This window comes from Helianthus annuus, chromosome 11 (assembly GCF_002127325.2).
Source record: "Helianthus annuus cultivar XRQ/B chromosome 11, HanXRQr2.0-SUNRISE, whole genome shotgun sequence".
Classification (NCBI taxonomy): Eukaryota; Viridiplantae; Streptophyta; class Magnoliopsida; order Asterales; family Asteraceae; genus Helianthus; species Helianthus annuus.
In genome coordinates, this window is record NC_035443.2 from 54,865,060 (window position 1) to 54,887,545 (window position 22,486).

General features: G+C 37.5%; 2 protein-coding genes across 7 annotated transcripts in view; one reads left to right on the forward strand and one right to left on the reverse strand.

Annotated features, from left to right (window-relative positions):
• On the reverse strand, positions 1-4,782 carry LOC110888324 (GATA transcription factor 26-like). Its single transcript, XM_022135855.1, has 3 exons — positions 4,656-4,782; positions 3,213-3,416; positions 1-389 (listed from the first exon to the last, which is right to left on the reverse strand). Exons 1-3 carry the CDS (start codon positions 4,780-4,782, stop codon positions 1-3), a joined length of 720 nt encoding a protein of 239 aa, XP_021991547.1.
• LOC110888325 (sterol 3-beta-glucosyltransferase UGT80B1) overlaps positions 2,879-22,486 on the forward strand; it is a 25,716-nt gene continuing 6,108 nt past the window's right edge. Inside the window, exons 1-15 of one of the 6 annotated variants that reach the window (XM_035979280.1) lie at positions 2,903-3,008; positions 5,404-5,471; positions 5,633-5,744; positions 5,996-6,067; positions 7,005-7,098; positions 7,239-7,381; positions 7,488-7,558; positions 7,710-7,791; positions 8,085-8,186; positions 8,626-8,681; positions 8,852-8,886; positions 10,115-10,331; positions 10,480-10,695; positions 10,799-10,858; positions 11,818-11,857. In XM_035979280.1, coding sequence (XP_035835173.1) covers positions 5,670-5,744; positions 5,996-6,067; positions 7,005-7,098; positions 7,239-7,381; positions 7,488-7,558; positions 7,710-7,791; positions 8,085-8,186; positions 8,626-8,681; positions 8,852-8,886; positions 10,115-10,331; positions 10,480-10,695; positions 10,799-10,858; positions 11,818-11,857 — 1,263 coding nt within the window. In that variant the 5' untranslated portion in view covers positions 2,903-3,008; positions 5,404-5,471; positions 5,633-5,669. Of the gene's footprint in view, positions 3,009-4,539; positions 4,734-5,403; positions 5,472-5,632; positions 5,745-5,995; positions 6,068-7,004; positions 7,099-7,238; positions 7,382-7,487; positions 7,559-7,709; positions 7,792-8,084; positions 8,187-8,625; positions 8,682-8,851; positions 8,887-10,114; positions 10,332-10,479; positions 10,696-10,798; positions 10,859-11,817; positions 11,858-22,486 lie in introns of those variants that run through there. The other 5 variants (XM_035979277.1, XM_035979279.1, XM_035979278.1 and 2 more) reach the window with 5 other exon arrangements.

The following is a 22,486-nucleotide window of genomic DNA, read 5'->3' on the forward strand; positions in this document are numbered from 1 at the left end:
TCATGTAAATGATGACTCTCCTTGTTCACCACCATTGGCACCATTTTCAGGTGAAGTCGAGTCACCACCATTACCACCATTTTCTGTTGAAGTAGATGCACATGCTGTTTTGATGCTCGAAGATGACACTGACTCACTGTGTTCAGGATCTTTAGGTGGTGAGTTAAGAAGCATCGCCCCAAGAGCAGTCTCTGGTTGAGTGGACATCATGTTATCTACTTTGTTAATAAGCACATCTCCAACCACCTCCTCTTTCATAAACTCTTCCGGATCCTCATGCACAATGTCGTATAATTGCTTGTGAAGTCGCTCCATTGGCGATAAAACAATTTGCTCAAGGTTGGATCTTCTACGCCTAGGAACATTTCCAAAATTTGGCTCAGTTGCTCCTACGAACCCATGAAAAACACGTTAGTAAAGTTAGAATCATAGAATGACTAGCTAAATTATAAAATCTTAACAAAAATACTAATTTCAAAACACATATATTCCTAATAAAGAATAACTTTTTCACATCGAATGTCCATGAACCTAAAAATCTTTTTCACGTTTATCTTATTTCACCATTTCGTATTCTATTTTTAACTAATCATTTTACCCCGCATGTTGCGGTGTGAGTTAGTTTGGTTCGTCATGTTAGCAAGAAAAAAAAACACTAAAACAATACCAAAACAAATACAATTAGATGGACTAAACATATATATAAGCAAAGCTAACTAATAAGTAGAAAACTTTATTCAAGCAGAGGGACTAAACATGTATAATAGTAAAGTTAAGAATGTAAAAGTAAAAAAAAAAGACTTAAAAAAGAAAAGAAAAAAAAAGAGATGCGGGGGGGGGGGGGGGATATTCCATGGTCCTCTCAACCGCCGAGGTGATCCCACCTCGCAGACCGCCACCCAACAAGCCTGAGTCTGGGGGTAAATCCGCTACCGTAGGGGCATTGGGAACGAGCAAGACTCGAACCCGCCATCTCCGGGTTAGAATACGGGCTGGTGGCCATTGGGCTGACACCCAATGGTTAAAAAAAAAGAGAGAGAGATGCTATTATGTGCCATCCTATGATTGGGTACGAAAGACAAAACCGCTTAACTTTTAATAGATATAGTAAATAAATTTAAAAAAGTTAATTTAAATTATATCATATCACAAATATCGTTTTATAATATATCTAAATCTTCATTTCCAAGGTTTCTAACCTACTTATTAATACATACATTATACACACACATATAAATACACGATAAAAACAACCCACTCACTCTCATTATTTATTCTAGCCACTCACATGCTACCATGTGGCATTTTATTTGTTTTTGGTCCTTTTTGTTTAATCAATTTACTTTTGTACCGCTAATTTTAATAAAGTTTTTTCTTCTTTGACAGCTGCACCGCGTGTCAATCCTAATATCCTCGTAAAACATGAGGGTAAAATATTAAAGTTATCATACATACACTCCCTGAAACTTCAATAAAGTTATCCTTTTTTCATTCCTTTAGGCCAGGGGGTGTGGCCTCACGCCATCCCGCCAACTCAACAAAAATAGCGCCCCTTGGCGCCCTCCATCACCCCCTGCACGTTACCAAGGGGGAGCTATCCCTTGTCCGCCAGCACGCTAACAGCCAGAAAATGGCTTGATCGAGGCATTTGGTCAACAAGACCGTTGGGCAACGGTCATTTAAAATAAAAAGTTAAGTTTAGATTTTGTATTTTACCTACAAATCCCTTACCCCGTTTCTCTAATTTTCATCTCCTCCTTTTCTTCCTTCTAAAATCTTTAAATTTTTTTTCATATTCACACAATGTTTACCAACAACCAAAACACGTGGGATCCCAACCATTCGTTTTGGCAAACTTTAGCAAACAATCTCAACAACGAACAAGAAGACCGTTACCGAAGAGACCCGCGAACGGGTGAACTTGGGTATTATCCGATGCCACCTAGCACCCCAACTTCCCTTCATCCGATCACCCCACCGATTCCCGGTTTTTAAGGACTTTGTAATGTTTTATTTATTTTAATGAAATTATGTTTTTTTATTTTGTTTTAAATAAAATTGGCATATAAATTAAAAAAATAAAATATATAAATAAAAAATAATAATTAGGTAATAATGATGTGGGTTTTAAACCATTGCATGCAAGTTAAAGGAAGAGACTTTAAAGGCTCATTTGTGATGTATTTGTGATGTGACGTGATGTATTTGTGATGTGACGTTGATGTGCCGCTGATGTAGCGTGATAAAGTCCCTAGGGGACTTATACCACACCTTGTAGCCTTACAACTATACCAAATGCTAGTACTATATTGATACCGCAACAACGCACAAATTAAAATACTATTTTTTTTAGTAAACTGCCATTTTGGTCCCTGTGGTTTGGTCATTTTTGCCACTTTAGTCCAAAATTCAAACCTTTTGCATCTGGGTCCCTGTGGTTTCAGTTTTATTGCCATTTTGGTCCAAAAATGAAATCAGGTCATATTTGTCTTATAAAATCCTGCAATTTTGTCATTTTCCTCAGGGGGAAATCAGGTCATATTTATCTTTTAAAATCTGGTATTTATTTATAAAAAAGAAATGACCATTTTGCTCCTGAGAAAAGGGGACAAAATAGCTGGATTTTATAAGACAAATATGACCTGATTTCATTTTTGGACCAAAATGGCAATAAAACTGAAACCATAGGGATCCAGATGCAAAATGTTTGAGTTTTAGACTAAAGTGGCAAAAGTGACCAAACCACATGGACCAAAATGACAGTTTACTCTTTTTTTTTTTTTTTTTTTTAAATAACAACCCTACAAATCATAATCAACAATCACACAAATATTAAAGTTCCAAAATTTGACCCTCCTAGTTTCTACCCTATCAAAACATGCCCCTCCAAACTTCCAACTATATACAACATTAGGCACAGCAATCTTTTCAAAAAATACTCTGAAACTGACGATTGCTATTTCAAGCAGAACGTGATTTCGACAGATTTGAAGGAGATAATCGCACAGGTATCTCAAATTACTCAACTACTATTACTGTATATTGTTCATCTCGGGCACAAATTCGAAATATTTAGTGTTAGATCTGCCAAAATGTTAGTTAGGTTTAATCCTAGCTAGTTATTCTGATTTTGATCTTCAATTAGTGCAAAATTCATCGTTTTTATCAACAAACAGTTGTAATTTGTGAATAGAAGTGTTGATATTTATTACCAGCTGTGTTTGGCTCATCAAGAGAGCTTAGGTTTCTAGAACCGGAGTCTCCGGTTGCTGCCGGTAGTCCATTCAGTTGTGTGTACTGCTGCATTGCATGCTTTGGAACATAGTCACTTAGTGTTCCTCTTGTTCTCCATCTGGAGCCACATGCATTGCACAACACTGGCTTTGAAGGCGGTCCGTTTCTCCATAACGGAGTGCCTGCTCGACATTGTAATCCGTTAGTGCTTATGTCTCATTTCTACGATTGTTATACGTCAATTATGTAGAAGCCGATGAACATGTTTTGTTGCTAGTTTGTTATTTCAATACACCAGTTAATCTAAGTTTCAGTACGTATATAGACAGACACGGAATCAGGCATTGTCTTTATTTAGAAATATGGCATACAGAAGAGTAGATGAATAAAGAGGAAACCTAAAGGCATAATAACCATTTGTCTATCAAAAGCGGTTATAAACTTGTAGGGGTAGGATGAGATCTTTAAGGATGCTTATTCATCCATCTTTGTTATTTGGAAGACTTAAGAGTTTCACTTTCAAATATTAAGCAGTATCCGATTTCTTCTACGAAAACCAGTTTTAGCTAATAGCTATATAAACAGTTTCATACCAATAGCTAATTTCTTTATATAAAACCTATAAACAGTATAACCTCTTCAGTAGGGGTTCAATCCCCGTGGTGGACAAATATCTGTAGTTTAGTACTGTTCTAAAAAATAAAGAAAATTAAGCTAATAAAGGAAATTCTTAATGTTTATATTTTAAACAAAACATTGAACTATTTTGTAATATTTGAATATCAAAGATTTGCCTCACCCAAACATCATGGTGATTGTGTTACACATTGAGTATGATATATGAAAAATAAAGGGGATCTAATTCGACATAGAGTTAAATAATGGTTAAACATAAGTTTAGCTTTTCATCGTACATAATGGATAGATGCCAATAATCAATTTAAGTTATAGACCAAACATTCATGACCCAAAATTTGAAATGTTAGAGATAGGTTTAATTTCAATTGACCAAGATTTTTGTGTCATTGAAGTTATACCGTCATGCTATATGCAGATAAGAATCTGGCTAGACAGTAGACACACATATATAAATAATTATATACGGTATCTGGCTAGACATAAACGTATTCCCCAAAAGAGCAATCGAATTATATATATTATTGTGTAACCATTTTAGCACAATTCACTAAATGAGTACTAGAAAATTAAATAAGAAGATAAATATCATAAAACGAAATTTAACTGCTTACTTTCAATTCCACAATGACAGCAAGGTCCTTCTTTCACCATGATATCTGACCCGTTGGGAAACTTTTACCGAGTTACCTAAACAACAGTATCGAGGAAAACTGAAGCAACTGAAATAAACACAAAACGAACAACGGGTTAAAAATTAAACTTTCAATTTGTGATAGGCTTACCTTTGGGCTCCTGCTCTCCTTTCTTGATAATGGTTCTCTTTTGGCTCTGGAAATGGTCAAGCACAAATAAAACTATAGGTACAACTCTTAATGACAAAATAGGATTACATATTATGAAAATATCCATTAATGTATTTTGGAATACATTAATTTGGTTTGTAATATATATCATATACAGATATACTCATGCATTTACTCATTTATAATCACTTTTTTAAAAAGTGAAATAAAGGCCATTTCTGCATTAAAGTTTTTTTTTTGAATTAAACCTTATTATCATCTTTCTAAAATTTACTTATCTTCCTTAGAAGGATTTAATATTAAATTAGTAGAAACTCTCTAGGCTGGAATTAAGCTTTTTCCATTAATGATCAATTGAGTTTGACTTATATTTATTTTTTCTTCTTTTTTGAATTTGTTTAACAAATCTTGTTTGGCAACACTTATGTTTTCCGTTTTCGTTTTCTTAATGTGTTGCAATTTTTACTTAACAATAATATAAGAACACATTCGACGAGATTGTTAGAAAAAAAAGAATTAAAGCTTAAAATCAGAAATATAAGTACATTTTCCCAATTACAAAAGTTCAACCTCATTATAATGGAACAGTCAACATGTGCTTTCGGTATACAGGTATTGTCAACTGTGGAAACGTCAGTATCGATTTTTATAATTTACATTGATTTTTGTGTTTCAAATGTGAATGTTTACAAAACATTGCACTTTCAATCTGTAATTTCATTTGCAGGTTATGTAGATCGAATCGTGCAAGCTTTCAATCTAGCACCTCTTGCTAGCACATAACTAAACAGAAGCGCAAGTGTCATTACAGTTTTTGAGAATGCTTTGTTCATAATAACTGATATATATTAGAAAAAAGTCTAATAATATAATTTAATATTGGAAATTTACATGATGGCTGATGCATTATGTAATTTTATGAATTGCTACTGACCTGATAATCGTTTTTTTATCAGCTACGTTCATCATCTGGAAGGCGTGAAGGCGCAAAGGATGGCTTCTGTACGAAGGCAGCCTAAGGCTGTTTTCATGGCCTTTGGGACAAAAGGCGATGTGTATCCGATAGCGGTAATATACTTCTTCAGTTCAAAAATAAGATCGTTTCGTTTTTCATTTGGTTCCAAATATTAAATTGGACTATTTAAAATCTGCATAATATATCTTCAACAAAGGAGAGCTTGCATGTGAAATCGTGACTTGCTATATGATTACTAATGACGTACTATCTTAATTTCAGTTTATTTTATATTAATCAGTTTCACTCATTACATTTACATTTTTATGTTAATTATATAATACGTCTTAAAATTTATCTGCAGGCAATTGCCACAGCTTTTGCTTGTGACCAGCTGCAATATCAAGTGGTATTTATAACGCATTCTGCACATGAGGTTTGTTCAATACTTTCTGAGAAAAATTTTCCTTACGTAACAAGGAAACAATATTAGTTTGATAATAGTTTCACGTTTCCAACTGTAGAAAGCTGAACTTATCATATAACTGGCAAAATAGAAGTTAAGACATTTATGGAAGCAGATTTATATAACCTTAAAGTCAAAGGTCGGTGGCTCAAAGCCACCGACCCATTCTACCCCCAAGTCTCTAAAGTAACCCTTTAACTTTGTATCATGTCAAAAGTAACCCTCTAACTTTGTAAATGTCACTTTGACCCCCTCAAGTTTCTAAAGTTTCAACTTTACCATAAAACTAATTTCTTACGTTTTTATTTTCTATGTACACGTCGGTATAAATTCGAGTTCCTCTACGCTTTAATGTAATTTTTTTTTTGAAACGAGTCGGGTCAATTATAAAATGTTTTATTTTTATGTACATTCTGAGTTGGACTATGTTTTTGACGTAAATTTTGTTCGGAAACAAATCAGGTGAAATATAATACGTTTTCATTCGACGATGTAAATTTGAGTTGCTATACGTTTCGACGTAAATTTATTTTGGAAACGAGTCGGGTTGATTGTAGTCTATACTTTATCGTGCCACGTATGATGCCATTGCACGTGTTTATTTTATGTACATTTTGAGTTGGTCTACGTTTCGACGTAAATTTTGTTTGGAAACAAGTCAGGTCAAATATAATACATTTTCATTCAACGTATGAATTCGGATTACTCTACATTTCATCGAAAATTTAGTTCGAAAACGAGTCAGGTTGATTGTAGTTTGTAATTTATCATGTCGCGTACAACACCGCCGCAACGCGCGGCAGGTAAAAAAACTAGCTTAGTTAACATAACGTGACATGCATGCTATGCACTTGTAGTTTTTTTACGAGTAAAAAATCACATGATTTGATTCGTTTGTTCTCGGCAGGACATAAGGGAGCATCTAAGCAGAAATAAAGTTTCATGTTTCTCCGTTTCGTCTCCTCCTGCTCTTTCGCCCAGTGAATATAACAATAATTCAGGTTTACGTAACGAAACCTTTTGTTGTCACTTGTCACTGCACTCGTTTACCGTTTTTACAGTATGCTTTCTCTGTTGCAAAAAGACAGCAGCTCTGTTGTTTGACTTTGACCAGGTCTTTGTGTCTGTTTGGACTTTCCAGGTTGTGTGCAGTTCTCCTTTCATCAAGAGAAAAGAAAATATACAAGAGAGCATCGACAAGAATGTGTTGCCCTATTCGAAAACATCTTTGGTGACGTCCCAAGCATGGAGGGCGATCTAGTCATAATAAACTTTTTTGCATTGGTAATGTACTAATGTCCACCTGACACCTAAAAGTCAAAGTGGCCTGTACAAAAATGAATTTATGGCATATTTATAAGTAAAATTGTTGCATATCTTTATTGTGTAGGAAGGTTGGAGCCTGGCAGAGCTTTTTAATGTTCGCTGTGTGGTAGCAGCTCCTTATGTTGTTCCTTATAGGTACAGTTGACTTTGTTTATCCATATAATATCATGCAACTTCTTATTGGTTAATAAAGCTGAATTGTTTGCAAAGTTAGTGTTTACATCTTTGTTTTATCATCTGTTTTCTTTTATCTTGGATAAAGCAACTCATATTATACCATGTGCAGTGCTCCTTCATCCTTTGAACGTAAATTTAGTGAAGAACTTCCACTTTTGTACAATTATCTTCAAGCAGCCTCAAGTGACAAGGTAAAGCTCCAATATCATTTTAGGGTTCATTTTATTACATATTTTGTTTAACCAAGTTTATTACAAAAATTACCAACGATAACAAATGACAGGAATTAATCTACTCAGTGTAGTAAGTAATTAAATCTCGGATGTGCACGTGTAAATTTTTTAACCACTTGTGTAGTATATGTTCACATGGAATTTAATTTTTTTCCCTTAATCAAGATTCATGTCCTCTCATGCTCTCTTTTATAGCTGATATGAAAGAATTCACTGACAGATGTATGGTATTTGAATTTGAATTAAACAAGATTTCATGGAAAGATGTTATCCATTGGATGTGGCCTCTTTTTACTGATGATTGGGGAACATGGAGAGCTACCGAATTAAAGCTGAGTCCCTTGCCTTTCACGGTATGCCCTTGCTTCTGTTGATTTTCTTTATTGAAGATTTACTGTGATAATTCAGCTGCCGTTAGTTTCTCGAACAGTCCAGTTCGACTGTAGCTGGTTTATATCTTGATACAAAGTACCTGTTCGTACGTGAGCGAGTTGCAATTTAAACCAAGTTAAAAAACGGAAATGGAAATGGCTTTCTCTAGCGGTGGCAAAAAAGTATTAGTACTGGTCCGTTTCAATCCGAACCCGTTTTGACCTGTAAATGCAATAACTTGGTTTCTTGATCATAACCAAGGCAGTAATTTTTTAAAAAAGAACAAGAGGTGTTTTGGTCAACCCAACCCAACCTGGCTTTATCCTTTGACCTATGCAACATATGTTGCCTTTTTCTTTTTCTTTTTTAATCAGGGTGTTCCGCGTTGATTACAATCATCTTGTCTCTTCATGCATCTAGGATCCAGTCACAAGTGATCCCGTGTGGCACAGTAGGCCTTCATCTCCTTTGCTACTGTAAGATCAAAGCCATGGTACCATATATTCTACAATTTCAACTTCGGAAAAGAATAAATGGGTATAATCAATAATGCTACTTTACATGTTATCTCTTCATGCTTAATTTCTATGAAAAATACAACACATGTATTTATTCTAATATTATTCATATCATGATATCATTACAGGTATGGTTTCAGCAAAGAAATTGTAGAATGTCCTGGTACGGTAATACTCTAAATTAGTTTTTGAGAAAAATGCCCGGATAGTCCCTGTGTTTTGCCCATTTTTCATCTTTAGTCCCTAACTTTTTAAAATTACAGCTATAGTCCTCAACTTTTTCAATTTCGTTCCCGGATAGTCCCTGATACAGATGAAGGTTAGTTTTTGATGTTAAGTGGATGTGAAATTACAAAATTACCCTTACTATTAAAAAAGTGGACCCCATCTTTTTCCTATCCCTACCCCACACCCACCCCCTCTCCCCTTTCTCTCTTCCTTTTTCTTTGTCTGCAACAATCAAACCACCACCACCACCATACCACCACATCCATAGATTAACTCCACCCCTAAACTAAAATAGGCAACGAAAATAAGGCACGACTTTTATGGATAAAACAATATCGATATCAAGCAAAGCAAAGGTTTATAGATCGAAACCAACAATCAACTCAGGAACACAGCACGGTGACCCATTTACGTTTTCGCAGGGACATTAGGTGTGAGGCGGCTGTTTGATCTGTGTGCTATAGGTTGTAATCCTGTGTTTGGTTGGGATCTGCCATAGGTTGTTGCTCCGACAGCGGGTCAGGCGGTTGGCGGCTAACCAACCATGAGACCTCACAACACTCACGCACCCAACTGTGTATGACTGTACGTACGAAAAGTAGTTGATCCATTAGAAGGATAAAACAAAATGTTGACATCAGCTTTGCATACAAATTGAATTTGCTGATGTCACTATAGTTCAATTGTTGTGTTGTGACGGTTGCTGTACATAAATGGATTTGAGGTATGGTGGTGGTGGTTAGATTGTGGTGGTGGTTTGATTGGTTCAGACAAAGAAAGAGGCGGAGAGAAAGGGGAGAGGGGGTGGGTGGGGTAGGGATAGGAAAAAGGTGGGTCTATTAGTATTTTTTTTTTAAAATAATAAATTAGATTTTTTTAATATTTTATTGTGATTTTTAATACTAAGGGTAATTTTGTAATTTCACATCCACTTAACATCAAAAACTAACCTTCATCCGCATCAGGGACTATCCGGGAACGAAATTGCAAAAGTTGGGGACTATAGCTGTAATTTTAGAAAGTTAGGGACTAAAGGTGAAAAATGGGCAAACCACAGGGACTATCCAGGCATTTTTCTCTTAATTTTTTGCTAGGTGTTTCTTGTAGTTACAGAATGCAACATATCATTTAACGTTTATGCGTTCTGCTTTTCTTTGCTTTAGGTTATTGGCCTTCAAATGTTCATGTTTGTGGCTTCTGGAGTCTTCCTATGGAGTGGCAGTTCTCGTGCAAAAAATGTGCAGAAATTACAGTCTTGACCTCTTCACAGAAATTAAATATGAAAGCTGAAATGTGTTCAGCTCACACTGAGTTGCAACACTTTTTATATGCTCCAGAATCACTACCGCCTGTTTTCATTGGTTTGAGTTCTATAGGAAGGCAAGTTTTTTGAATTTACATAATAACAACTAATATAATCATAATCAATGCTTCCGTTATTGATTAAAAAGGACAAAAGGTGTTTATGGGTCAACCCAACCTGTTAACTGACTTTCTATTCTGAAACACAATACCCTTTTTCGGGCAGCATGGGCTTTATGAGAAAACCTCAGTTGCTTCTTCATGTCCTTCAAAGTGTTCTAAAGACAACAAATTACCGTTTTATCCTTTTCTCATCTGGATATGGACCTTTGGATGATGCGACACGATTGCTTGCTGCAGAAACATCACCACATTCAGAAAAATCAGAACTCGTCAAGGACGGAGTTTCCCTTTTTAGTGGCCGGCTTTTCTGTTTCTCAGGGTAAGCATTTTTGTGTTTGTTGTCTACTTAGATTTTCGTTTTCAAGTATTCAGAAACAGGAAATTTTAATACTGGACTGATTCCTTTTTCGTTCTGTAATTAGTTCTGTACCGTACAAGTGGCTGTTTCCGAAGTGTGCTGCCGCTATTCATCATGGTGGTAGGTAAGCTTCCGGCTAGGTTTCTCTCTCAACTGCGATAAGTTCTATAGTTGTATTAGTCTTTAGAAAAATGGATTACAACCTTTTTTCCTTCTATCTAGGGATGTTAAATAGGTCGTGTTGATGGGTCACACCTGCAAATTTGACACAAACGCGAACACAACACTATCCATAAAAATGTGTCATATACATGGACCCGAACGTGACATGTGTATTCGTTGGTTGACATGAACACGATCTGTTTTACCTTTTTTTTCATATTAATACTCTAAAGAGTAAAATGCCATTTTCGTCCCTGAGGTTCGGCCAATTTTGCGACTTTCGTCCAAAGGTTTGTTTTTCCGCATCTGTATCCAAAAGGTTTGAAATCTTGCCATTTTCATCCGGCTTGTTAACTCCATCCATTTTTCTCTGTTAAGTCAGGGGTATTTCTCTTTTTTTTGTTAACTTAAAGGGCAATTCGGTCTTTTTCACTTTATATACAGGCATTTAGCATAATGTACAAGTATTCAAAAGACCGAATTGCCCTTTAAGTTAATAAAAAGTTGAAAATACCCCTGACTTCATGAAGAAAAATGCATGGAGTTATGAGCTGGATGAAAATGGCAAGATTTCAAACCTTTTGGATCCAGATGCGAAAAAACACCTTTGGATGAAAGTCGCAAAACTGACCAAACCTCAAGGACGAAAATGGCATTTTACTATACTATGAAACTAAAATTTTTATTTTATGTTTAAAGTTTAAACTATAAAGGCTGATGCTCATTTCTTTCTTTATATTCTAAATTATTAAAACAATCATGTCGACCCGCTTAGTTAGATATGTGCGTGGGTCGACCCAAACCTGTTTAGACTATACCCAAACTCATGAATTGCGTGTTAGACTGTTAAGTTCCTGTCGTGTCATACATTCACAATTTTTGTACTAATATGCTGTTTGGCTTATAATTCGGGTCCACTAGTGGATCCACTGCAGCTGCATTGCATGCGGGAATACCACAGGTTTGCTTCAACACGCCCTTATGTTCCAATGTTTGTCTACTTTTTGTTGGTGCACTTGTGTCTGTACTTTGTCTGTATTTTGTAATGTATAAAACGATGTCTTTTGTCTGTCGTATTTACGTCTTTTGTTGTATTTGTTTAAGTGTTTGACTAAATGTTTGACCAAGTCAACCATCCTCCTGGTTTGACTTGGCCAAACAGTCAACATTATGTGTAAGATATTGTATGCTTCGAAGGATGTCATCGAAGGATGGATTGTATCCTTCGATGACCTCGAAAGACATCATTCGATGGACACATATGGACCTCGAATGATATATCATCCTTCGAGGTATGTATGGATCCTTCGGAGTCTTTCGATGGACATTCTGGTCGATAGATGATCCTTCGACCAGAACTCATCATCCTTCGTGCATGTTATCTGTTATGGCATATATATACCATGTTGGGGTTCATTTCATAGAAGACACTTAGAAAGATATTGTGAGAGCATTGTCAGTGAACCCAAGGTCTTGTAAGAGAGCATTTCAGTTTGGTCAAGGGCTGTAACCGTGTCCACTGAAATACAAGAGAAAACTTTGATATATTGCTTGTCTACTCTTTCTCTTTGTAATCTTTGCTTTCATCTAAACTACGGTTTGCACTCTAGCTTGGATTCCGCACTTGCTAGTGTGTTAAACATAACAAGGAATAGGTTTAACCTCAACCTCCGAGGGACCTACAAGTGGTATCAGAGCCGTGGCTCTTTTCCTTGTTAAAACCGGGTTTGTGCAAGACTTTGGAAGTGTTTTGGACAAAAACTCACTTGGTTTAGCACCTGTTTTTAGTGTGTTTCTTGACTTTCTAACCATAAAAACGTGTTCTAAATTAACCGGGTGTGTTACGGGAAGGTTTGGGTAACTTAAAATCTTGTTTGAAAAAGGTTTGCTAAATTCCGGCCAAACTTCCGGCTAAACTCCGGTGCTTGGCTGTGGATAAGAAGCTTTCTTTTTTGGGCAACTTTTCAAAGTCAAATCTGAAGTTGGTGAAAAGTTGGTGCAGAACATCCCTTCTGCCGAAAGTTGGTTCACCAACCACATCACCTTTTCACAAATCTGTCAACTTTTGTCAGTGTGTCAGACTCGTCGAAAGTTACCTTTCGAACTCGAAAGATCATCTTTCGATCAAGGAGGTTCGATAGATACCCATCCTTCGAACATCTTTCGAAGTCAGTGAGTAATCTTTCGAGCCAAGGAATCTTTTCGAAAGATACATCATTCGAGCTACTGTTACATTTCGAAAGATAAGGATCCTTCGTGTAGGAGAATCTTTCGAAGTTACTGTTCGAAACTCAACAGTGATCTTTTGAACACTGTTGATCCTTCGAACAAGTGTTATCTTTCGGCTAGTGTTATCTTTCGAGTCTTATCTGTTTAAGCTTAACAATTTGTGATATTTCAGGTCTTTCGATCCTTGATCCTTCGGCAGTTTGTTATCCTTCAAAGTTTTAACATAGTTTGTGAAAATTAATTTTTTTAAAATCAATTTTCACCTAATATATTAAATATAAAATGGGAACAAACGGTCAATGGGATCCATCTGCGTGGACTACAACAACTTTGACTCCACAGTCATCATCTACGCAATCATCAGCCACGCAATCTGCGCCAGAGTTCAACAAAACTGCATGGATGCAGGCTATTGCCCCACCTCAAGCTGCAATGATAACTGCAAATCAATGGGCATTGGTCACAAATCAAAGCAACATCATTCAAGCAATGATGCAGAACGACAGTGAAACTGATACAAGCACAAAACCGCCAAAGCTTAATCACATCAATGATTGGGGATGGTGGAAAGAAAGGTTGAGAACTTATGTTCAGGGGCAAGGTCAAGATTTATGGATGTGTTTCTTTACTCCATTTGAAAACGAGTTGGAAGTTGCAGGATCGAATCCAGAAACTTACAGCACAATGTCTGATGATAATAAGAAGAAATTTGAGTTGGAAAAGAAAGCATTCATGATTCTCACGCAAGCTCTTCACAGAGACATATACCACCAGTTCGTTTACTGTACAACTACTAAAAGCTTGTGGGATATGCTCACATTACGGTGTGAAGGAAACGCTCAATCAAGGAAGATCAAGCAAGAGCTGCTGAAGAAAGAGTTTGAAGGTTTCACGTGTATGGAGAACGAGGGTTTGGCTGAATTATCTACAAGATTCCATCATCTGCTGAGTGAAATGTTTGCCTTCAGAGTCACTGCCACTCCACAAGAAATGGTGAAAAGATTTGCTGATGGGTTACCAGCAAAATGGAGCGGTTATCTTGAGATTCTCAAAGAAAACGGTGTTCTGGACACAATCACCGTTTATGAGCTAATTCAGAAATTGGAGAACAAAGATGTAGAAGAAAAGCTAAAGGCAAAAAGAACAATAACTCCTCAGAATCCAGAGATGTATTTTGGGATTGCAGGTGGAATTAGTGGAGAAAAGCCAGCCTCTCAGCATGCTAAGCTTCAAACAGCTTTCATCTCTAACACCGGACCTTCCTCAACGAATCAGTTTGATCCTTCAGCATACACGATGATGTATTCAAGACCAGATTCTTCGTCTCAACAACAACAACAACAGACAGCTCAACAATTCACACCACCGCCTTTCTTGGATCCAAACAGAGCTCAACAGCAACAACCACAACAGCAAGGATTTTATGGAAGTTCTTCAAGCTTTCAAGCTACTTCCAATCCGAACACTGTCAGATTGGACACTTCAAACTTTTCAAAAGTCAGTGTCGAGATAGCCAAGGAGCATATGGAGATGTTGAACACCTTGGTTAGTGCTTACTGTGGGTTGGTTGCAGGTCAGATTGGAAATATCAATCTAACCAACGAAGATTACCAGCAAGTTGATAAAGAAGAATTTGAGATGATGGATATAAAATGGGCTCTTGCTAGTGCCATTCGAAGAGCAAAGGAATTTATGGAGAGAACGGGGAGAACCAACTTGGAAAGCAACAACAACACCAAGTATGGTTTTGATAAGCATGCTGTCACCTGCTTCAACTGTGGTGAAAAGGGTCACTTCAAACGGGAATGTCAGAAGCCACCTAAGCAAGGCAATCAGAATCCTTTCAGGAATCAGAGACAGCCTCAGCAGCAACAGAACAATTCTGACAGATAAATAGTTCCCGTGGGAGGAAATACATCTGGATCCACAAACTCTAATCCCCACAGAGGATTAGTTGTTCAAGCTGATGAGATTTGCAACTGGAATCTTCAGCTTGGTGAAGGAGGAAATGGTGGAACATCATGTTATGCTAAGGTGGTTGAAAAGGTTGAAGAACCCGTGTCTGCTGGTGAATCTTCAGAAGATGAAGATAGCTCGGGTTATAGTGGAAGTTTGGATGGGGAATCACTTGATGCTGGTGATTTATCAAGTGAGGCTTTAGACTTGGAGGTTGATGAGCTCTTGGCTGACGCTGAAGCATTATGCAAAAGAAGATCTATTTTTTGCCAGAAAGCTGCTGGAACTTCCGAGAAGCTTTCTCAATTTTTCTCTGAAGATGGATCTTTTTCTTTTCATACAGCCTTCATGGCTCATGTTGAAGGACAAACCTCTCAGGTATGTGATTCTAAACCTGACTCTATTTCTGCTGCTGTTGAATGTGCTAAATGTTTAGAATATGCAGAAAAGGAAAGTCTGTTTGAAATCACACACAAACACAATCAAGAATTGATTGTTGATCTGTCTAAAGCAACTGAGGCTAACTTGTTTTTAACCAGAAATGAAAAGGAGTTTAAAGCAACAATTGCGTCATTAAAACATGATGTTTCTGAACTACAAAAGGCTGTTTTGAGAAAACAACATGCAAATAATAATTTAATTGACACAATTGAAAAACAAATGGTAGAGTTAGCTACAACTCGATGCGAATGTGAAACAATCAAGCAGAAATTGGAAAGCTATTCCAATTCCCGCTATGTTTTGGATCACATTATTGATGTTTAAAGGAAAAAGGGGGATGCAAAATGTATTGGTTACAAATCATGCCCTCCCCCGATGAATCACAATTACTCCAAGTTGCCTAATGACGAGGATATGCCCCGTTTTGAACCTACTGTGCCACTCGGTCTAGATGACTTTGCAGCAGGCCTCGGGTTCACAACTGGTACATCATCCTCGAGTCAATCAGAATCTGAGAATGTGACAGATTCATCATGTGTTAAGGAACAGAGTCCTCCCATTATTGAGGATGCTGATTCTTCGGATGATGAATCTGAAGAAATTGTGAAACAACAGTCTAACTCGGTTACAACAGATATTCCTATCGAGAATCACATTCTGTGTGATCCACCAGTGAAACCGAGTAAGACTGGAATGTCAAAAGCAATGGAATCCCTTGTAGTTGGCTCTGAAGGGAATAACTTGTTGTATACGCTCAAAGGAGATAGCAAAATCTACTCTGACAAAGATTTTCCAATTAAAAATGTAAATCAAGATTTAATTGAGCAAATTTTTGAAGGATGTACTGATAAGTTTTTGGGAAACAAAAGTAAAAAAGTGACAGTCACTCAATGTGATCCAATTCCGTGTGAACAAATTAGAAAACAATACGGAAACCAAAAACTACCAGTTGAGCGAAAACAACAAGTCAATTCAGGAAAGGGTAAGGGCCAGGTACAGGGAAAGAAGGCTCAAAACAAGAATGCTCAAGCACCAAAAATTCAGCAGCCTAAGACTGAACAACCAAAGGTTCAACAACCCAAAGTTGAGCAGTCTAAGGCTCCTCAACCTAAGGCTGCACAACCTAAAATTCAACAATCTAAGGTTGAGCAACCTAAGGTTCAAAAGGTGCAAAACAAAAGAGCTCCAGCTAAGAAAAGAGAACAGAAAGTGAACTTTGTTGGATCAAAGGGTACTGACAAACTTGAAACATTTCAAAATAAATCTAACATTGATTTTGTAAAACAAGTTAGAATCTTAAAACGAAATGATCAGAACAATTATACCCAACACACCAATGGATGTGACTTAGGTCCAAGCACATCTAGATCACAAAGTTCAGTGTCTGGTTCTCCGTCTGGTCATCAACATGTTTCTCCGAGGTTTGTAGAGCGGAGAATGTGTTTTGAATGTGGCACAGTTGGGCACATTGTAAGATACTGCCCATACCTGCAAAAGTTGAAAGGAAAAACGAGTGCTCCACAAGAAACCAATTACCAAAAACAACCGGTTTCCCCGAAACAAGACCCACGTGTCTTGAAAGAAAGGGAAAAGAAGTTAAAACAAAAGAACCAAAAGGTAATTGAGAAGGCCTTAAAATCAGAGGTCAAAGAAGAAAAACCTGTACAAGCTAAATCCACAACTGTAAAATCAGTAAATGTAAAAACAATTAATCCAAATACTGGTAAAGGACAACAAGCTTGGAAACAAAAACAGGTAACTAAGTCAGGGGGAGCACCAGAGGTTTTATTTCCTAATCATCAAGTGATTGAGATCACATTCCTTGATGATCAAGGACGACCCAAGTCCACAAAGGCTTGGGTCCCCCTCTCAAACTGATATTTTAGTTGCATGTGCAGGCGGCTCCAGGAGGAACTATTAATAGTCTTTGGATTGTTGATAGTGGGGCTTCCAGGCACATGACGGGCGACTATCGTCTTCTTTTCGATGTACGAAGTATAAGAGGAGGATATGTTGCGTTTGCTGGAGACAAAGGAGGGTATATCACCGGCGAGGGAATGATCTCAAATGGAATTGTGAGTTTCGACAAAATCAATTATGTGCAACAGTTGGATCACAATCTCCTGAGTGTTTCTCAAATCTGCGACAAGAAGTTCACCGTGCATTTTGATGATGCCGGTTGTTATGTGCTAAAGCCAGGATTCAAGATTCCCGCTGAATGGATTCTCTTATCAGCACCAAGAGTTAATGATTTGTATGTCCTTGATATGAACTAAGCAATAACTCAGTCAAAACAAGTTACTTGCTTTATTTCAAAAGCCACTGAAAAGGAGACGATCTCTTGGCACAGACGGATGTGTCATATTCACCTCAGAAAAATGAATCACATTGTCAAAAACAATTTGGTGAGAGGTGTCAATGTGAAGAACTTTCAACTTCAAGATGTCTGTGTGCCGTGTCAGAAAGGGAAGCAGACCAAGAAATCTCATCCATTGAAGAAGGTTAACACTGTCAACATGCCACTCGAGCGTTTACATATGGACCTTTTCGGCCCAGTCAAACACAAGAGTGTGCACGGAGAAGTTTTCTGCTTGGTAGTTACTGATGACTATTCAAGATTTTCATGGGTTGACTTCATGGTCCACAAGAGCGAGACTCCAGAAATTCTGAAGAATTTGATCACCTTGTTGGAAAATCTGTATAATCTAAAGGTGAGGCGAATTCGAAGCGACAACGGTACCGAGTTCAAAAACAGGGTTATGGATGAGTTTTGCACTGCAAAAGGAATCCTTCATGAATACAGCTCTCGGTACACGCCACAACAAAACGGAGTCGCTGAAAGAAAGAACAGAACCTTAATTGAGACTGCAAGAACCATGTTGGTTGAGTCTCAGCTTCCAGTTCGATTCTGGACTGAAGCTGTTGCCTCGGCTTGCTACACGTTAAACAGGGTTCTCACAGTGAAAAGACATGGAAAAACGTGCTTCGAACTCCTACACAAGAAGACTCCTGACTTGGAATATCTAGAACCTTTTGGTGCACCATGTACCATGATTGAGCCTGACGGGAAGTTTGGTGCCAAAGCTATCGAAGGTTACTTCCTTGGGTATGCTACTCCTAATCTGCGAGTATGGAACCTGACTACCAAAAGGATTGAAGAATGGGGTGAAGTAAGAGTTCAAAGATATTCTAATCCTCCGAAGCCTTCTGGAGATCCATGGATGTTCGATTATGATGGTCTTTTCGACTCATTTAATCTGCCGACATTTGATGATGACAATGCAATTGCTCAAATGTTGTCTGAAAGCGAGAATGCGACTGGCTCTCTGTTAGCTCGTCCAATCATTGTTGACTCACAAGCTTCTTCGTCTGTCAACAATCTCGTTTCAAATGAGGTGTTTAATGATGCTGTCGATTACAATTTGTAATCGGAAGATGAGGAGTATGTTGATGCAAATGATGGTGAAGCACTGCGTCCGGTTCAAGGTACTTCAGAAGCAACGGATCCAGTGTCTGCGCCAATTATCCAAGAAGAAAATGCATCATCTTCTACAACTCACCAGCTTCAGAATGATATCGGGAATTTAAATATCAATAACTTGAGGTTAAATGTTGAAATTCCTCCAGTTTCTGAAACCCGAATTCATAACATTCATCCTCAGCAGAATATTATAGGTGATGTTCTCAGTGGTGTAAGGACAAGGAATCAAATCAGAAATAACGAAAATGCTGGCTTGTATGCTGAGATACGAGAATCGGGACAACAAAATGATTGGTCTTTCGCCTGCTATGTTAGCCAAGAAGAGCCTAGATCTTGGAAGGAGGCATTGAAAGATGATTCCTGGGTGGAAGCCATGCAAGAAGAACTTTAGCAGTTCGAGAAGTTGGGTGTATGGAAATTGGTTGATAGGCCCGACAACTACAAAAAGATCGGAACTCGCTGGGTGTTTAAGTGCAAAAAGGACGACCGTGGGATTGTTGTACGAAACAAAGCAAGGTTAGTGGTTCAAGGCTTCTGTCAGATTGAAGGTATTGATTACAATGAAGTGTATGCACCTGTTGCTCGTCTGGAGGCTATTAGAATCTTTCTAGCCTACGCATCCTTCAAGAAATTCAAGGTGTACCAGATGGATGTTAAAAGTGCTTTTCTACACGGAGTAGTCGAAGAGGAAGTATATGTCGAGCAACCACCGGGGTTTGAAGATCCATTACATCCTGACAGGGTTTTACTACTTAACAAGGCATTATATGGTCTTCATCAAGCACCTCGGGCCTGGTATGAGACACTGTCTACCTACCTACTGAGCAATGGTTTTAGACGGGGTTTGATCGACTGTACCCTCTTCATCAAAGAAAAAGGTGAAGATCTTCTGTTGGTACAAGTGTATGTCGATGACATTATCTTTGGTTCTACCGATGATAAGCTGTGCAAGGAATTTGAAAAGGTGATGCAAGATCGATTCGAGATGAGTGCGATGGGTGAAATGACGTTCTTCTTGGGTCTGCAAGTTAATCAGTCCGAATCTGGAATTTTTATCCATCAAACCAAGTACGTCGGAGACATCTTGAGCCGGTTCCAGATGTCCGATTCGAAGCCAATTTCTACTCCTCTTCCGCAGAATCACGGGATTACTCCGGATGAAGAAGGAGATGCTGTGGATTCTTCACTTTATCGTGCTATGATTGGATCCTTAATGTATCTCACCGCATCAAGACCCGACATTATGTATCCAACTTGTCTTCTCGCTAGGTATCAAGCGAATCCGAAGGTCTCTCACTATGCTGCTGTCAAAAGGATTTTTCGTTATCTGAAGAGTTACCCTGACACCGGGTTATGGTACCCTAAGGATGATAACTTCGATCTCAAAGCTTTCAGTGATTCTGATTTCGGCGGCTGCAAGAAAGATGGAAAATCAACTACAGCAGGATGTCAGTTCTTAGGCAATCGCCTAGTCACTTGGCAATGCAAGAAGCAGACATGTGTGGCTACGTCTACATGTGAAGCAGAATACATTGCTGCATCTAGTTGCTGCTCCCAGGTTCTATGGATCCAACAACAGATGCGGGACTACGGTTTTGAATTCCTAACTACTCCTATTTATGTTGATAATGAAACTGCTTTACAGATCACTAGAAATCCTGTACAGCACTCGAAAACGAAGCACATCGATATTAAATATCACTTCATACGTGATTGTTTTGAAAAGAGACTTATCGATGTGGTTCATATTCATACCGACCACCAACGTGCCGACCTTTTTACCAAAGCATTTGATAAATCAAGATTTGATTATTTACTTTTGGTAAACGGCATTAAGGTGAAGCAAGAGTAACCGACATCAGGAAATCGTTTTTGTAAATATTTTTCTAAAAACCAAAAATCCAAAAATATTTTTACTTTACTTTATTTTTGAATTTTAGGGGGAGAAAGTTTCAAGAAAAATACAAAAACATTGAAAAACCACAAAAATACAAAAATATGTCTTTAATTTATTTACTTTCTGCATTTAAGGGGGAGAAAATTCAGAAAAACACAAAAACAATAGAAAAACAAAAATGAGTTTCTTGGTAATATAAGGGAAAGTGATATTACATCAGAGGTCGGTTGAAATATGTTTCTAGAAATCAAAAGAAAGGAAAATGATAAGTAGCTCTACTAATGATGTACCGGTAGACTCACGATCATTTTAAAATATACAGGAGATATAAACATAACAGACTGAAAACCGCGTGGGAACCGCTCATTGGCATATGGTCTTGGTACCGAAATTTCGTTTGATAGATTGCCGAGGTTCTGAGATATTCGGGGTTTATGCTGTTTATCATCTGGGTATCATGGTTGTTTCTATAAAAGACAAAGTCTAAGTTCTTCCATGATACCATACATACGTGTACATATTTCATACTGCATTCGACCTCAATAAGTGATAAACAATCACATGTCCATACAAAATAAGTGATAAAATATCACATTTATCCGGGAGTCAAGTTCGTCTCTCTGCTGTACGGAAGTACTGACCTGTTCACGGACTTGCTCCTGTGCCCTCATGCATCGAAAATCAAGTTCCTCATCAATAAGTGATTCTATCACATAGGGCTTGTTTTCAAACTCAAATAAGTGACTTGTTCACATTGTAAATATATACGTTAAAAACGGATGATAAATGGTATACTCCCCAGTATGATGAACTCTCGTGCATACCTTGATACGGGAATGTGTCGTGAGTGGATGAACACCGGTCGGTAAGTATAAATCATACCTTAAACGTATCTCATTGTATTATGATTACACTTGATTGTTGAGTTTAAATGGATAACAATATCGGTAATTGTGGTAGAATACTTATCAACTTCTGTAAAAGAATTTTAAAAGGAAATGTGTTTTGACAAAAGACCGCAAGCTGATATGATTCTCTTCGCCAGAAACTCGCAAAAATATTGTTGTGTTGTACATATTTATTTACTGCTTTATTTTAAACAGTTTTGTCGTTTGGTGCATATCAGCACCACATTAGCGGTGATGTCGTTTGATAACATTCAAAGGATATTAAATTGTTGCCTTTCATTTTATCAAACATCAAAATCCAAAAAGATTTTCAATTTAATATTATTTTTGATTAACTGATGTTGGTGCTCGATCCGATACCTGACAAGCCGAGATACTTCATAAAACTAACCTTTGCAGAACTTCATAACGGACAACTTTTCAAAATGGTCATTTCTGAAAACCTCCAAAATTTGAAGGGTTTAAATTGAAATTCCCAAAAAAATCCAAAGTGTTGGTGGAAATCTGATCCTTCGAGGAAGCAATGGCCCTCGAAAGATCAGATGGTCAAGAAAGTCAATGAAAGTCAACTGTCTCAGTCGAAAGATGTTCTGGTCAACGAAAGTTTTGACCAATTGATCTTTCGAGTTGACCAGATCCTTTGAAAGATTGTTTAGGTCGAAAGATATCTTTCGAAGG

What these genes read in the sequence shown, in the direction of transcription:
- LOC110888324 (XM_022135855.1), bottom strand. Translation starts at nt 4,782, where the DNA reads ATGGATATTTTCATAATATGTAATCCTATTTTGTCATTAAGAGTTGTA. An exon ending in AGGAGAGCAGGAGCCCAAAG is followed by an intron (nt 3,417 to 4,655) that starts GTAAGCCTATCA and finishes AATGTCGAGCAG; the next exon opens with GCACTCCGTTATGGAGAAAC. An exon ending in TGATGAGCCAAACACAGCTG is followed by an intron (nt 390 to 3,212) that starts GTAATAAATATC and finishes ATGGGTTCGTAG; the next exon opens with GAGCAACTGAGCCAAATTTT.